The sequence below is a fragment of the Hirundo rustica genome, chromosome 2, assembly GCF_015227805.2.
Source record: "Hirundo rustica isolate bHirRus1 chromosome 2, bHirRus1.pri.v3, whole genome shotgun sequence".
Lineage (NCBI taxonomy): Eukaryota > Metazoa > Chordata > Aves > Passeriformes > Hirundinidae > Hirundo > Hirundo rustica.
In genome coordinates, this window is record NC_053451.1 from 17,195,357 (window position 1) to 17,211,501 (window position 16,145).

The 16,145-nt window shown below is 42.1% G+C and overlaps 1 protein-coding gene across 10 annotated transcripts; it reads right to left on the reverse strand.

Annotated features, from left to right (window-relative positions):
* Window positions 1–1,910: 1,910 nt before the first annotated feature.
* CD200 (CD200 molecule) lies at window positions 1,911–16,014 on the reverse strand. Of its 10 annotated transcripts, XR_005699457.2 has the most exons (8): window positions 15,751–16,014; window positions 15,390–15,570; window positions 14,524–14,605; window positions 13,420–13,746; window positions 12,573–12,839; window positions 10,678–10,794; window positions 8,658–8,779; window positions 1,947–3,847 (listed from the first exon to the last, which is right to left on the reverse strand). XR_005699457.2 is itself a non-coding variant. In XM_040055894.1 (6 exons), exons 2-5 carry the CDS (start codon window positions 14,579–14,581, stop codon window positions 10,682–10,684), a joined length of 765 nt encoding a protein of 254 aa, XP_039911828.1. In that variant the 5' UTR covers window positions 14,582–14,605; window positions 15,751–16,014; the 3' UTR covers window positions 1,911–3,847; window positions 10,678–10,681. The 10 variants fall into 10 exon arrangements, 4 of the variants coding, with proteins under 4 accessions (XP_039911828.1, XP_039911827.1, XP_039911825.1 ...); XR_005699460.2 differs by lacking the exon at window positions 15,390–15,570 and having other exon boundaries at window positions 1,946–3,847; XR_005699461.2 differs by lacking the exons at window positions 15,390–15,570; window positions 15,751–16,014 and adding an exon at window positions 15,188–15,370 and having other exon boundaries at window positions 1,946–3,847.
* Window positions 16,015–16,145: the final 131 nt, after the last annotated feature.

Below are 16,145 nucleotides of genomic sequence, written 5' to 3' on the forward strand. Positions count from 1 at the left end.
CCCATGAACTCCCTTTTTCTGTTCAGAAAGGAAGCAAAGTATAAATCAAAACTATTCAAAAGCCCAACTTGCAATGATACGTTTTTGGTAACCACTTTGGCTTTTAGTTAGATCAGATTTTTTTTTTTTTTTGAATTAGAAAAAGTGAAATGTACAAATAAGTAATTTATATTGCACCTACAAATGTAGAGCAAACATCCTCAGTAACATAAGCAGACACACAAAACTTCTTACCAGAGTCTGGAGAGGCCACAGCTCTAGAACCAGCAAAATACTTGTTCTGAACACTGAGTTCTGTGTTTTAAATCTGCACTGTTGATTTTTCAGCTTGACAGTTTGTACCCTTAAGTAAACATAACACATAAAAGGCACAATCCAAAATGCTACGGACTCTGGTAAAATGGAGGATTCCAGATACACAAACATGCTCATCAAGGCCAAAATAAAAGAGAATATTGTTAGTGGTCCCGATACGATGACAAGCATTCAGACAGAAGGAAGACTGAGAAACGCCTTAAACACTAGCGCTCATCCCATCTGTCTATCCTGTCAGTAAAATGGGCCACTAGGAAGGTACACCCAGAGGTAGGAAGGTACACCCAGAGGTAGACTTGCTTTCAGCAATCTTTGCCCTGTGGGGCAGGCGCAGAGCCCTGTGAAGGTGCTCAGAGGCTGTCATGGTTAAACCCCAGCCAGCAACTAAGCACCACACAGCTGCTTGAACATTCCCCCAGGAGGGAAGGGGAGAGTCGGCAAGCCTCACACTAACTTCTGTCAAGAAAATTAACTCCGTCCCAACCAAAACAAGTGCAGAAGCTGAGGGCACCTGGAGGTTTCAACCTCTCACAAAGATGAGGAGCTGCAGGGCAATGCCCAGGAGGTCACAGTCCTCCTGGGTAGCCTGCTGCTGTGCAGCAAGAGGTGGTCAAACGCCCAGAACTTTAAGCCTGGAAATGGCCGGAGCAGCAGGCTTGGGCTGGCAGTGATGAGCAGCTTGGGATGGCAGGAAAGGAGCTCCAATCCAGCCTGGGACAGGAGCAGAATTAGGTCCCAGCTCCTAAGAATAGTGCAGTGTCTTTATCTGCTACGAGAAGCATGACAAATCAGTAAGCCCAGCCTCTGTAAGACTGCCAGCTGCTATCTTTGCAGGCACCGTAGTGAGTTCAGCGTGTGACAACCCACCCAATAAGGTCCAGCCATGGAATAAGGACTTTTGGCCAGCTAAGTGATTTATCTCTGTTTTAAAAGACGCAATAAAAATGGATGAAGACAAGGAAGACTGCTCTGAAGAGTGCATAAGATGAGTACAAAAACTAGATGAGACAAAATCCATGCCTTTTGCCAGCTCAGAAAGGAGTAGGATAGGGTATTAACAGAAAGGAAAGATGGAGAAGACAATGCTTCCACTACTTATCAGGATACCTCGCTCTCGGGGTCAAATCTTGGCTAGCTCCAGACCCCAGTGCGTTACCCTGATAATGGACAGAAGGTAAAGGACAGAGGCGCTCTTTTTCTTCCTCAGGACCACGGTCCCACAGCTTTATTGTAGAACCCAAACTCCAGGAGGAACAGAAAGAGGGAGAAACTCTCATGGCGGGGATTTTTAAACCCGGAGGGAAAGGGGCAGGGGAGGAACTGCTGTGGCCACTGACCGCTGAAGGCCAGCCGCTGGGGCTCTTCAGGGTGCTGCGACCTTCCGCAGCGCGTCGCCGTTATAAAGACGCCCTCTGCTCCAGAGGCACAGGCACACCCTGGTGATTGCTCTTTTGTGAGGGCTGCCGGGGCAACCGAGCCCAAAGGCTCTCAATGCCTGTGGAGGCAGAGCTGGTGGGTCAGCTCAGCTGGACTGCTTCTTCCAGGGCAGCTCTCTTCAGGTGGCGCTGGAAAGAAGAGGCAGGAGTCAGGAGATTCTCCAGAGCCGCTTTTATTCTCTGGAACCGACGACCGAAGAACCCCGAGGGGCCCAACCACCCTGGTTATATAGGGAACTGGAGGGAGGGGGGGGAGGGGTTTGCCACTCAGGCCAATGGGGTTACAGGAAAACTAGGAAGTACAGAATGAACCAATGGGAGTCAAGGAATCTGCATACTTGCAAGGGCTCATGGGTTTGTCCCACCATGTGCTCTCCCTAACCAAAGAGCATGTGTCCCAGTGAGACTCCCTATGGGAGGCCTCACTGCTTCACAGCTCACTTTCCCTCTAGGAGAAGGCACAGCTCCCTGTGGGGGCCTTTGTGGCCCCCACAAGTAACCACAACCAATGGGAAACAACCTGGGGGGGTGTCGCACAGGGAGGGATTGGCTAGAGGATACCAACACCAGAATCCAGAGGGTGTACAAAACATACCATGTGCAAAATAGAATAAAACTATTTTTGTGGGCAAATATGATAAACCAACCAGTGCAATATAATAACAAAAATGAACTATTTCGTGTACTACAACAACTACTGTCCTTTGTTACCATCTCCTCCTCACTTACATATTTAACCCCACCACACAAATACCTAAAAAACCCAGAGAACACAGAAGAAAATGTTATAAATGGGCCAGGAGACCAGCTCCTTTTTAAAGGTCTTTGTTAAGGACAGCTCTGGGTGGGGAACTTGAGGGGTTGCGCACACCGCCGCTGCTCCCGACGGACGACGCGGAGGAGGAGGTGGTTCAGTTTTGCCACCCGGCAGAACTGGGGCTTCCGTCCTCGCAAGAGTCCCTGGGAAGACAATGCTGGCGCGAGTCTAGGAGTGGGGGGTGTCCTTTTTGTCAAGAACTGCCAGGGTTTTGGTGACGACATAGGGCTGGCTCCAGTCGATAATCCGAGGTTCCATACCGTTTTGCCAGGCTAGAGTTGTTATTTCCAGTCCTCAGTTATCTGGTGGCTCATAGTCCCTGGGGGTCTTTTGTGCCAAGCGTATCTTAATTTGCATATGGGTATGTCCTTGGGCGCACAGTCTCCTGCGAGCAGAGGTGGTGATGCTCCACGGAAAGGGAGTACAGGCATAGAGTAGGGAATAGGGGTACAAACGAACAACTTTTTGCTTATAAACTATTAAACTTGGAACAGTAACTTTTAACAGTAATTAAGAGCTCATATCTTAGGAATTTATTTCTTATGGAAAACACTCCAGGATTAGAAAGAAGTCAAATAAAATAAATGCCTTTTATATTATACAAATTACAATTCTTCTTTCCAAACTGTGGCTGTTACTGCCTTTATTTAGCCACCTGCTGGGAGACATATTGCTCTTTCCCAGTAATTTGGACAAATCCTGTATAGTTTGAGCCCTGTGATTTTGAGTCCAGCAGATCTTTCCAGACAGAGAAAAAGGAGTTGGAACAGTTGGATAAGAGAAGAAAAACCAGATGACAGGAAGAGGGTGATGAACTCTGAGTTGCTGCAAGTGAAACTGCAGACAGATATTGGCAAAAATTAGATCCCACTCTACTGCAAGAGCAATTAGGCACCGGAAGAGAATCCCCAGATGGTCTGCAGAGCTTCTATCCATGGACATTTTCAAAACTCAACTGGATGAAGACAGACATATTTTTCCCAGCAGCAGTACCAAGAGCAGTGTGGGTAAAGAAGGTTTTGCCTGACAAAAATCTCCTCCTCTGCTGAGCAGCAGACCAAGTGGTCCCTCCAGTCCTACATTTTAAGATTAAGGGCCTAGACCAGATAACAAACATTGTGTTAGTCATTTCAGTGATCAGCTCAGCTTTCAGATAAGGCAGTGTATATGATGCCTTCTTTTTTTGCTGCTTCTTTCCAGCCAGTCAAATCACTATATGTAATGTTGACTTCAGGCTTCTTGGCGTTTAATGATATGATGGATGGAACTCCTCAGGACCCTAGAAAACACAAAACAACCCCAGGAAAGAATGAGTTGTGGCCATTTTGTTTCCTATTTTGCTTAGCAGTTTAGTTGCTGTTGGAACAGGATGAAGAGAAATGCACAGTGGGGAAATTGGGGAGCAACAGTTCCAAGCCTGTCCTATGGTGAACAACTTCCCTGCTTTTTAGTTCTGGAAATCACACACACAGCGAAATTCAGAATATGATATAAGGAATATGCAAAACCCTGAAAGGATTTGTAAACTATGAAAAGTAAACCAATTTTCCTCACTGGTAATACACCAATAATAAATTAATACACAGATATTGAGTATATAAGTAATTTGATATTTCAGAATATCTTTCATATGTTTGAGATTCAGTTTGCAACTCTATCTTTACATGAAGATAGAGAAGACAATACTAAAATATACAGCATCTTTACTTTTCATGTAGAGGAGTATAAAAGAGGTTCCTTGTCTAATAACTCTCCTTTCAGACAAAGTATTTTGCAAAGTATTTTGAAATCGAGTATATAATTAATTCTTACCACGGAAGTGAATGAGAAATTGAAACAATGAGGCAACTATTCACTTATTAAAGGAATGCTATTTGTTCTCTCTTTCAGCTCCCAGGCCTTTTATTTCCTTGTTATATACAAAGCCCTATTGTTGGAACGGAAGAGACAAGGAAGAACCAGAAAATTACTTCATAATGAAGCATGAGCAAAAATATGCACAGGATAGAAATTTTATTATTTACACATAGTAAAAGCCTCTCTGTTCACAAAGAAAGGGCTTTGTGTTTTAGTAGCACAGACTTCAATGCCTTCCCGTTGGATGAGCAGGACAAACTCCAAGAGGTTTCCTACATCACATCCTGTCAGTAGCGAAACAGGATTTATTTCATCCTTCCAGGCAAAAATGCGAGCCATGGCCCAGGAGACCAGAACTCATCCATGTGACCTTCCCCTCCTTCTTCCTCTGCCACTCCTTTTTCCTGGCTCTTCTAAATGGAAAGTAGGATAAGGAGCATGCTTTTCCCAGCAAAACATGCTGGGGAAATCAAACAAAACACCAGCCATCCCTGTCCTTCCCGATGGAAACAGGTAGCACTAAAGCATGGAAAGCTTGCAGAGTGTGTGCCCATCCTCCCTCTATATATGATACAGACCAGAGGGTACTGCCAGGCACATTTCTGTGAACAGAAAATTAGGTGGAGTTACTAGGGAACAGGAGCTGTCTGGAAAGCAGCATGTGATTAAACCCAGAAAACATCTTCACCTGAGTTGCAAAATATTTATGTCTCCAGGACACCTGATGGGCAGCCTGACAGCAGAATTATCGCTTCACTGACATTTTTGTCATGAGGGTTGTTGTTTGGTTTTGTAATTCCTCCCTTCAGTAGCTCTGTTTAGGTCTGTTTGTCTAAACTGTTTTTACACTGTGACATTTTTGGGTTTTGGGATTTTTGTTTGGTTGGTTGGTTTGGGTTTTTGTGGGTTTTTTTGGTTTAGTATTAAGGGGAAAGAAATGAAGCTGTTGTATATGCACTGCATATTTTTTGCTGTTTTTCAGGAACTCAAAATAGAACAAATATAATCTTCTACTCCCACTAAAGCCACATTTGAGAGGAAACCAAAGTTTCTCTAAAATGAGCCTCACCAGCTGGGCTTTGACTGCTAGAAACCCATTCCTCTGTGAGCAAAAGAAGTGTGTTATGTTCATCTGCCTCATTTAAGAGGGAGTTATGTCCCAAGTTTATCAGCTGAAATTCTGGTATTTAGTGGTCTTCTCTGGAAATATTATTCTGAAAATTCTCCTGAAACCAAGCTGCTAGTATATTGTTCTCAACTACCGAGTGTCTTGCTAATAACATAACCAGATGTCAAAGCAAATCCACTGAAGAAACATGCCAAGTTTTAAGGTAAAATAAGAATTGTTGTAGTTTTTAAACTAGAACCTTCCCTAAACTGAATACAGACTAGAGAATACTGCTATAATGGCTCTTCCAGAATTAATTATATCTATCTTTACTACAAACAAAGCAATGTCAGGAGTAACCAAGTACTTGTTCTTATAAAATTTCCCCAAAACTGGAATTTCTGCATGGTACTTATTTCCTAGCCTTCCAGGACATATTTGACCACCAAAATTTGGGTTTCTCATATGTCCATATTATAGCTGATCAGCCAAGCTCCTATTTTACACATACCAGACCTGATTCTATGCTGTTTGTAGCAACTATAAAATTCAAAAGGTAACAATGAGGGAATCTTAAATTCCTATTCAGGGTATTAAGTAATCTCCAGTTTGTAATGAAGATGTATTTTGAACCTGTTTTGGAGTACTTGTGTAACATATTAAGCACATTGAGGTTCAGCATTTCTTTGGAATACAGACACCTGGTTGTGTTCAGACACAAAGAGAGTTGCAGAATCATTAAGGTTGGAAAAGACAGCCAAGATCATCGAGTCCAGCCCCTAACTGAACACACCTTGTCAAGTAAACCATAGCACTAAGAAGCAAAGGCAAAGCTGCTTACACCTGAGTTCCATAAAATCTCCACTTGAAGGAGAACCTGAATGTTTTGATTTCCAAACAGAAAAAACACACTTCTATGCTGGTGCTTTCTGCAGAATGGAATTTTTGGTCTGGCCTAGTCTCTTATTCTATGACTCTTCAAGTTTTCTTCTTCCAGGTTAACCTATTCTGTTTTGCTTTCTTATCTATTCAGCATCATATCTACTCAATTAGAAACCACTTTTTTTTCCTCTTGTTATTGGTTTTTTAAGCACAAGCGTACTGTTTGAATATTTCTGAAGCTTTCCACATGGCAAAACCTGCATAAGCTACCCAAAAGCATATGCAACAAAGCAATTCTTAAAAACAAAACAAAACCAAAAAAAATCTGGCCTTTATACGCATTTGGGAAGTAGTCCTTCCTCACAGGTTACCACAAGCCTCCAGAAAGAATGTATGTGTGAAATTTTATCCCCCTGCAGACTAATACATCCTGAGAATTAACTATAAAGCTTTTTAATTGGCCAGGCTGAAATATGAGTATCCTGCAAGCCATGAAATAAGCAAGTGATGCTGTGGAAAGCATTCAAGTGAAGACACATAAATGACAGTTAAGTCACAGGAATTTCTTCAGGCTAGTAGCCTTCATTTTGCTTCTACCCATGCACTTGGCTTCTTAACTGGACTGCTTTATTTATTTAAGCTCTATTATTGAGTAAGCAATGGAAGGCTTTAACTTTATCAGATGAGCAGCACCAAGAAACTTCAGCCATGGGAGAATTTATGCCTGATGATTCTTTGCAGCCTGCTCATTGCACTTACATCAAGTGATAGGCACAGCTGGGTTTGCCTGCCTGCTTGGTAGAGGATGAGATGTGAGTTTTTCAAAGCTTGTGTGTCAACACTTGCCACAAAGGTTGCTCAGTTTGATTCCAAACAAGTCACTTATCCACAAATGTCGTGAAGACATTTCACTTGGGATATTTCCAGGGAGAACCAAAATGTATGTATGCTCTGTAACTGGTACACAAGGTAAATGCCTGAGGGATGGGGACATGAACTTTCAGCCCCAGATACCTGTTTCCCAAGCATCTACCATGAAGAGGAAGGGAACAACAAAAATAAAAGCAAAGCAAAACCTAACCATCCTCCCAGAAGCAAATTCACTGTGAAGAAACTTTGTCAGAGAAGGCTCCCCAGCCACGCAGATGAAAAGTTACTATTTTAACTTTAAAAACTGAGCATCTTGACAAGCCTGTGCTTGTTATCTAATGCAGAATGAAGAGAAGTACTGAAGCCCCAGACAGACCCTGGTATTTTTGAGCCAGTGCTATTAGCTCTCTATTGTTAGCTCTCTATTGTGCTATTTGTGTTACACATAGCTTGTCCAAAAGTATGTGCGTAGGCTCTGCTCCTCATCCCACTCAGTCTGAGGACAATAGAAGATAAAACCAGAAAAATGCTTTCTGCAAGATACTACTGTCTTTTGGGTGACCAACTACAAGCAATGTTTTAGAAAGCATAAACATATTTTACAGATGATCAAGGAATAAACGAGTCACCACAAAACCAGACTAGGATCCAAAGATAAGTTTAGGGGATTTCCTCATCCCAGTATTTGTGGAGCGGTGACACACTATGAATAAAGTGTTAAAAATTACTGTAGCTCCACAGATAGTATTCTAAGGATGGCCAGGAAAAGTGACACATCCATGGAATCATATACAAGATGAACTGTAAGTAATCCTTAGCCACCAGCAGAAAACAGCATCCTGGGAGACAGGAAAAAAAAAAAAAAAAAATCAGATGGTGACAGAGTAATCAAACTGCACCACCACTGGAGTTTTACAGCAAACTAATTAATGATGCCTTCAGGGAAACAGATGTAAATTAGGAAGACAGACAAAACATTTCACTAAGATGGTCACTGTAGGAAGGAATATGATCAGCTGGTCAAAATTACTCTGGGTAAGGTAATGCTGCCTTTATTCAAAACTGATCCAGGTCAGTGCATTACATTTTTGAAACTCAAGACCAAAGAGCAACTGAAAAGATACAGACTATGGCTGATAAAAACTAGACTACCTTAAAAGAACAGAGACTTATAACCTCACTGCAGAAGTCACATTCTGGCATCAAAGTTAAACAAAACCCATGAAAAATGGGAAGGAACACAAACAATGGATGCCATTAAAATCCTTCTTTTCTTGATAAACTGTAATCCAACAAGCACCCACTACTAAACACTGCTCATCTAATTTACGCCCTCTGCCCCAGTGAACAGGGATTTATGTTAAGTCTTGACCTTGTGACACGTTGGCCAGGCATACATGTGGGGCCAGGAATCTTGACATCTTCTCAGGCAGCAGGACATGAGACCCCACTTCTCTTGGAGACACAGAAGGACTTCAAGCTTTGAGCCTTTAGCTAAGGAAAAAGAGGCACAGTGCTTTCAGTTGAAACTAATGCTTTACTGTGTCTTATGCTTTCCTTACAAGGCAGGGGAGGGGGATCTGTTCAGTTTCCCAAATAACACGTAGGCTCTGTTGCTGTGCATCACAGCGGTGTCCCAGAAGCAGTAAATCATGTCTTACATGACCTATGTCGTGGCACAAGGATACACAGAATGGCTCGGGGGTCCCCAGCCCGATACCCAGCGTGTGGTGCAGGGTGTAAGAAACCTGCTGTCGCTGCCTGCTGGGGATGGCTCTGTTACAAACTATTGCTGAATCCAAATAAGGGCATTGCCCGGGGAACCGCTAATATCCATGGGCCAGAATCATGCTAGGACACATTGATATCCTCAGCCTACTCTAAACGTGAACAACTTGGTCTTGTCAAGCAGCATTTCCCTGAGTGACACTGGTCCAGCTTCAGGCCCCAGTGCAGACACAGCATCCCAGTGCAGCTCTCATCTGCCATGCAACGAAGGGGCTTCAAAACTGCAAGGCAGCACCTGTGCTCTTTGGCACTCTCTTTTCCTGGTCAACCTCAGATCTGTTCCAGGGGGTGATCCCAAAACTCTATCAGATCACCTCCATCTCAAGGTCTCTCCTTCAAGGTATGCTTAGTACAAGCTCATTTGTGTTTGGAATGGCTGTTCTAGAATAGATACATCTTGTGAGCCGTTCATCTTTTTCTTCTGACCCTTTAAACAGCAGTATTTAATAATGAACTCCTTGCACTTTAACTTCCAGGTTGGTCTGAAAATTCAACAAGAAATTTCATCTCCTGAATTGTTTATAGGATCATTGGAAGTCTCACAGACATTTTACAATTAAGACATTATCTGGGGTGTTAAGAACTGTTAATTTCTCTTTCTTCTCAGTGAAGAGGGGTTTTTTTTGTCTCTAGCAGTAGCAGATTCATTAGATGAAACCCTCTTAATAGTAGATGCTGAAGGTCTAAGTTCACAATAGACAGGTGTGATACTCCTTGGAATATTTCTTTACTTTATATTAGATTATTGCCCTGAAGCAGGTATCTAAATAGCCAAGAATTGAGTTAATATGTGCTGGTGTTTCTAAATATATTATAGCAGGCTTTAAAGCCAGACATGGAATTTGGATTTAGTTAAACAACAGTGAAACTATCAACGACTGTCAAATTTCTGTGGTTTCTGAAGCTTATGGTGTCCACCCTCCCAGTCTTTTTCTGTTTATTATGTTACTACTAATTCAGACTATAGAATTGAATTGAACTATGACCAGGTTATTACACACCCAGAAACATTACACTGGCAACATTACAAGATTACTGCAACTTCTCCTTAATTCATCATTAGGAAGCACACTCGTGCCAAATTTGAGCACACTTCTTCACTGTATTACCGTGTTTGTCTTAAAAAATACAAAGATGGTGCTGTAACCAGCAGAAAATGCTTCCTCTGAGGGGACATCGCTCTGCATGAGTGGGATTCTCTCCAACGTTTACTTCATCTGCCAAAAACTATCTGAGCATACTACGCTTTGTGGGCTTCCAGGAAAATGCAAAAGATAAGTTAATTACTTCGGCTGAGACTGCTATTTCAAAGCAAACCAAGAACAGCATGTCCTGCTCTGGCTTGGATCCTTCCCTCACAATTTCCAGCCTTGGATTGTCCCTTGGCAGTGGGAAAACAGCTCTTAAATTTACATGCAACTGAGGCAACCTCTAAACACCCTAAACATTTTAAAACATTTTACTATCATTATTTATTAAGTTGTCCAGCATGACACTCTCATACCCCCAAATGGTATCCCAACAAAGTCTCATTCTTCTCTGCAGATGATCAGACCTTATCATGGGCTCTAGGAAAACCATGTTTCCATACATTGACGACTCACCTCTTCAACTCCTCCTGCATAGGATCTTCCTCCAGAACAGTGTAATCAGAATCAGAACTGTGATGAGTACTAGAAGCACTGCAACAATCACCAGCCAAAGCAATGATGATCCCTCTTCTGTGAAAACAAAACAACAAAACACCCATAGCAAATTAATCTAGTATATTGGAAAAGAAAGCAAAACAAACCAAGAGGATGTCTGATTAAAGACAGGGTTCCTCTGCTATGGTTAAAGGTATTGCTAAAATAAATGAAAGCAGCAATTGCTCAAAAGAGAGAATAAACCTGCGTATCTTCAAAGAGAAACTGCTTGCCCACAGAAAATGCGAAGAAAAGATGTGCTCATGGAAAAGAACACTGCCACTCCCATACCTGATACAGTGGTTGGTGTAAACACACAAGCAGAACTTCATACAAGTCTCAACACTTTCAAAAGAGCTTTTTTTCACCTAGAATTTTATTATTTTTACTTTGAAACACTTAACACTGTTGAAAAGGCAACATTAATTGCCTAATTAAGAAGACAGGCAATATTTTGCTGCCTCTGCCCAACAGCTGAATGTAAATGTTCCTCCCTAATGTTAGACATTAGCCACTTCATTTGACTCCTGTTAATCAAAATGTTATACAAAGGCTCATTCCACTGACATTAGCTGGAAAATTGAACGACTTAAAATTTATTTGACTCAAGCCAAAACCATTCTGTCTTTTAACAAAGATACATCATACTATTAATTTGAACTTGTCCTCTGAAATAAGAAGATTGTTAAAACAACAAGCTGTTAGCTGACTTTTTATCCATTTAGCAAGAAATAACAACAGTCTTAGTTTTCTGCTTTCTGAGATATACATTTTCTTTTTAAATGACCAAAACAAAAGAATACTGGAGACAGGACAAAAATATTAATATGCTTTTACAGAATTGTAATGTAATTCAGAATTAAGAACTAAATTGCTTTTGAATGTTTAGAGAGCAGATATTAAAAATCAGATCCTGTTCTTTACTACTATTCCTTTAACCATCACTTCTTGAGCACGTAATTTCAGAATTAACCCACAGTTACAAGCTGCTTTTCCTGACTTGCTAATCTACAAGTGGTCTTCAATTTAAGGCTCTGGATATAGAGACAGGTGAATTAAATCACCCAAGTCAGTGCTCTTATAAGAACTAAGAATAGTAGTTCAGCTTTTAATGTTTCTGTTCCTTATCTGCAGAAACAATGTGAAAGTCTTTCCAACAGAACATTGGAAGAAGAAATAAATTAACACTACAAGATACTCATATGTTGCATTAATGTATCTAAGATCTCTGTAGAAACCAAATGCAAGAATCTTCAACTGACCCCCTCTCTGTATGCCTGAAAGCACTATTCCTCCCTGACCACTAGTGCAGTGGACATACACCTTAGCAAAAAATCAGAGAAATTGAATCATAATATACCAGTTAAATACAACAAAACATGCAGTAAGTTGAACTGAAACATTTGATTCAGAGACAGTTTGTTATGAATTTCAAAATTTCTGAGTTCATCAAGCAACCCATAGAGTTTCTACTCATCTTTCTACTCATAGATATCAGCTGACATATTTATATTTGTTTCTAGGCTGTTAAAAAAAATTATGAAGGCCTCCGTGGGAACATAAGTTCAACTTACTGCAAAGTGCATGGTGACTCTAAACCCCATACCTCCCTAGCTGATTAGTCTGGCTTTTTCCTATTGGATAGGACTCAAACATATTATTACCTCGCAGACAACAATGAACGCAAATAGGATTTCCTGACATATACACACATCTCATTCTCTCCTCTTCTCGGAAGATTTCTATCCAAATATGCTACTGAAAAACATGGAGGCCAAGAGAATGCTAAGAAGCTGCTTGTACTGCTCACCTACCTCCTTTTATTTTCACAGGCAATTCAAATGTTTCATTTGTGTTGTTTACTCTGCAGGTCAAATCCTGTGCACTGATGTTCTGAATGTTGTAGATTTCCAGTTTACTTGTGACGGACACAACCCCATTTTTGTGCTTGACTGTCTGCTGTGTAGGAATAGAATTGAACATCTTGCTCCAGGTGATGGTGGGCTCTGGGAAGCCATCAGCACTACAGATGACTATCAAATGACCTTCAGAAATGTTGTGATGGACAGATGCATTAAGACCTTCCAAAACACAAATGAGACAAGTCATCACCACAGCGAGCACCTGGTCATAAGCAGTAGTAGCAGCCTAACCATTACGCATCAGAGAAAAGCTTACTCGATTCACACTCAGCCCAATGGCAAGGAATGCAAGAAGAGTTCCTTGGGTCAGGTCAATACTCCTTCCCCCATACTGAAGTTATATACCCCAAAGATTTCACTCAATCTGAAATCCAAGTATTAAAATAATCTGTTAAGTGAAAGTCCCATCTGCTAATTCCCTATCAATAGTAGGGTTTGTCGGAGCAGCTCACTGCACTGGGGTTATACCTTGCACCAAAAGGAAACTGCAATGGGCAATGTTGATTTGCCCGAGTTCCACTCCTTGCTTTTCAGCTGCTACTTCAAGGAGTAACAAACAGGAGCCAAAACGATCACAACAGGCTTGAGTATGACCCACAGAGTTTTGCTCACAGCAGTAGTGCTCTGTTTCTACATCATATTCCACCAAGGGATGCTGCTATCACTGCAGTTCTTGAATCTACTCAAGGAAAATCTACCTCTTATTTCATTAGAGACATATCCCGGCAGAGGACCTCACCAAAAACACTCAGGCAGGTATTTCCTGAGAAGGAGCCAAAAGGGTAAACATTGAAGAGACACTTGTAACATCCTGAATCATCCATTCTAGTGTCCCAAAAAGTTATGCTCGTCTGGTTGAGCTCCAAATTTGTGAAATTCATTCTGTCTTCATAGGGCTTGTGAATCTTTAATCCATTTGCTTTACTGTATGTAGCCATATTGTCATGTGATTCTTCTGAGTTCTTTTGCCACGTCACTTGCAGAACCTCCATGGGTTCTGTCAGGGCACAGCTCAGAGTCACGCTGTCACCTCTCCTCACTTTTGTGTGTCCAGCCTGTGGAACCACTGCAATGACAGTAAACAGTTCATGAAATGGGCAGATATCACACATATTCAGAAGCCTAATCTTGATTCTAAGGCCTGGATTACCCACAGACACAACTCCTTCAGTTACATACTGTTTCTGTGGCTTTTCCCTACAAAAAAAGTACATCTCCTGCATACTCCTAGAAATCAATGAAGTTATGCTGATTTTCATTGGCTGTGGCTTTGTCTTTCTTCTAAGCTACTTAATAGGCAAAAAGACTGACCTATTTCTGTACCCGTACCTGCAGACTTCCCTCTTAAGCTTTACTAAAGCAGCTCATGACTTCCTATTCTCATCAAATACTTAATTTTTGTTTCCTAAGAGCTAGAGGAAGATTGAATGTGTAAGAGAAGTACACATCAAGCCATTATCAGAGAAGCAAACAGCAAAATGCCTCTAAAAGGCTTTCTGAACTGTAGTTTCAGGGTTCACAGTGCATTTGAGATGGAAAGAAGGAAGTTTTTTAGGGATGCCCCACTTCTGGAAGCTGTCAATTCAAGTTGACAATGGTGTCCAGTGTCACTGTAGATATGGGATGCTTCTTGTCCCTCCCATCTCTAAATGCTGCTCTGGGAGGTTTTGAGTCACAACTACTACCAGCTCCACGTCTCTGTTTCAGCCACGTAAGTATGAAAGTCAAACAGCACCAACAATCTGTATTTCACCTTTTTTTGTCGCTTACTCTGCTGAAGACTCAGAAATCTGAAACCAGTTCCCCAAACAATTTCAAGAAGCTTTCAGGAAATTCAACTTACCATTTGCCTTTCCAAGCCCAGAATATGCCAAACATAAAACCAGAACTCGTAAAGTCATTTTGGAAGAGAAAGTTTGCTTCACCTAAAGAAAAACAAGGAGAGACAACAGATCATCTTCCGGTGATATTACACATTCAGGGTGCAAAAATTAACTGTAGATTTCTCATGTGAAAAGAAGGTAGGTCTGGGGTCAGACAGCAAGACTTGACAAATCTTATTGCCCTGTTTCCTACAACTGAATTTTTGACCTGCCTGGAACTGAAGTTGGTGCTATATTCAAGTGGAAACATTATTTTGCAAAAAATACCTCTGTAATACACTCTACTAACTGCTGAGTTTTTTGCCATTGCCTGCAAAACTAGCTGACACATCTTGAGACCATCTTCTGTCAAGCATGTAAGCAGAGCCCAACCTTTTAAAGATTTTCATAACATGCAAAAAAATAAGTGACAATCAACTGAAAAGCATTTTCTATATTATACAGGTTAAAAAGGGAGAGCTGGTAAATAACAAATAAAAAAAAATAACAAGAGAAATAAAAAAGTACTTAAAAACAAATTGCCAGCAAACTTGTGTACACACTGCATACACCCACAACCAGTAGCCTGCCTTTATATTTTAAACACACTGTGCTAAAACAACTTTGATATAACTCTCCAGTTACCAAGAACAAATAAAGACCAAGTTGTTATGAGTAGAATCAGCAGACAAAAACCCATCAGCAACGAGCCCAATGAAAAAAGTTTGTGTAGTCAGATGCTTGAGCACGGCTATAAGAAATTCAGATAGATATTCCGACAAGCATGCAGAAATCAAGGGCCAGAATAGCAAGCAGAAACTATCGAGTCACAGAGTTGTTTACAAACCGTGGAAGATGTAACCACGCCTGCAGGCAAGCAGAGTTCTCAGTAACAGTGCTTTGCTTCACTGCTTTGGGACCCCTTAAAGCCCTTAATGCACCACCGCACACATCTGGGGTAGCTACGAGAATTCACAGAATGAGGAACGAGGCTGTGCCGTGTAGCTGTAACAGCAAACGATACTGGGCTACTTAAAAAAAGTAGAAAAAAAAAAAAAAAAAAGTCCCCTTAGATCACAACCCCAATCACGGGTGCTGCAGGGAGTGGGGAAGCAAAACCCAAAACGAACAGGAGGAGAAGAAGCAGAAATGAAGGGAAAATGATTTTTAAAAAAGGCGTTAAAGACTGGGGCAAGTAAAGCGCAAACCCTTCGCGGCGCTGTCGCGAACGGCGCCTCGGCGGGCTCCTGAGGCACGGGCTGTGCTCCTCCCTGGACACACCGCTCCCCCGCCGCCTCCGGGGAACCTCCTCTAACGTCAAAGAAACTTTCAGCCAGGGTTCCGAAGGCAGCTGCCGACTGAGCCCGGCACCTGGAGGACCCTCCCGGCTGGGAGAGACGGAGGAAGGAAGCGGGAGCCGCGGGCGGTGGCTCCAGCCGGGTCCCGCTCCGGGCGGCGCTCTCAGGCTGAGCCGCGCCCGGCGCCCACTGCCCCCCTGCGCCCGAGTCCCTCCTCAGAGCAGGGAATGCCTCCCGGGAAGGCGGCGAGAGGGATGGTCGCTCACGGACAAGTACATGGAAGCAGGGAGAAAGATGGAATGAGA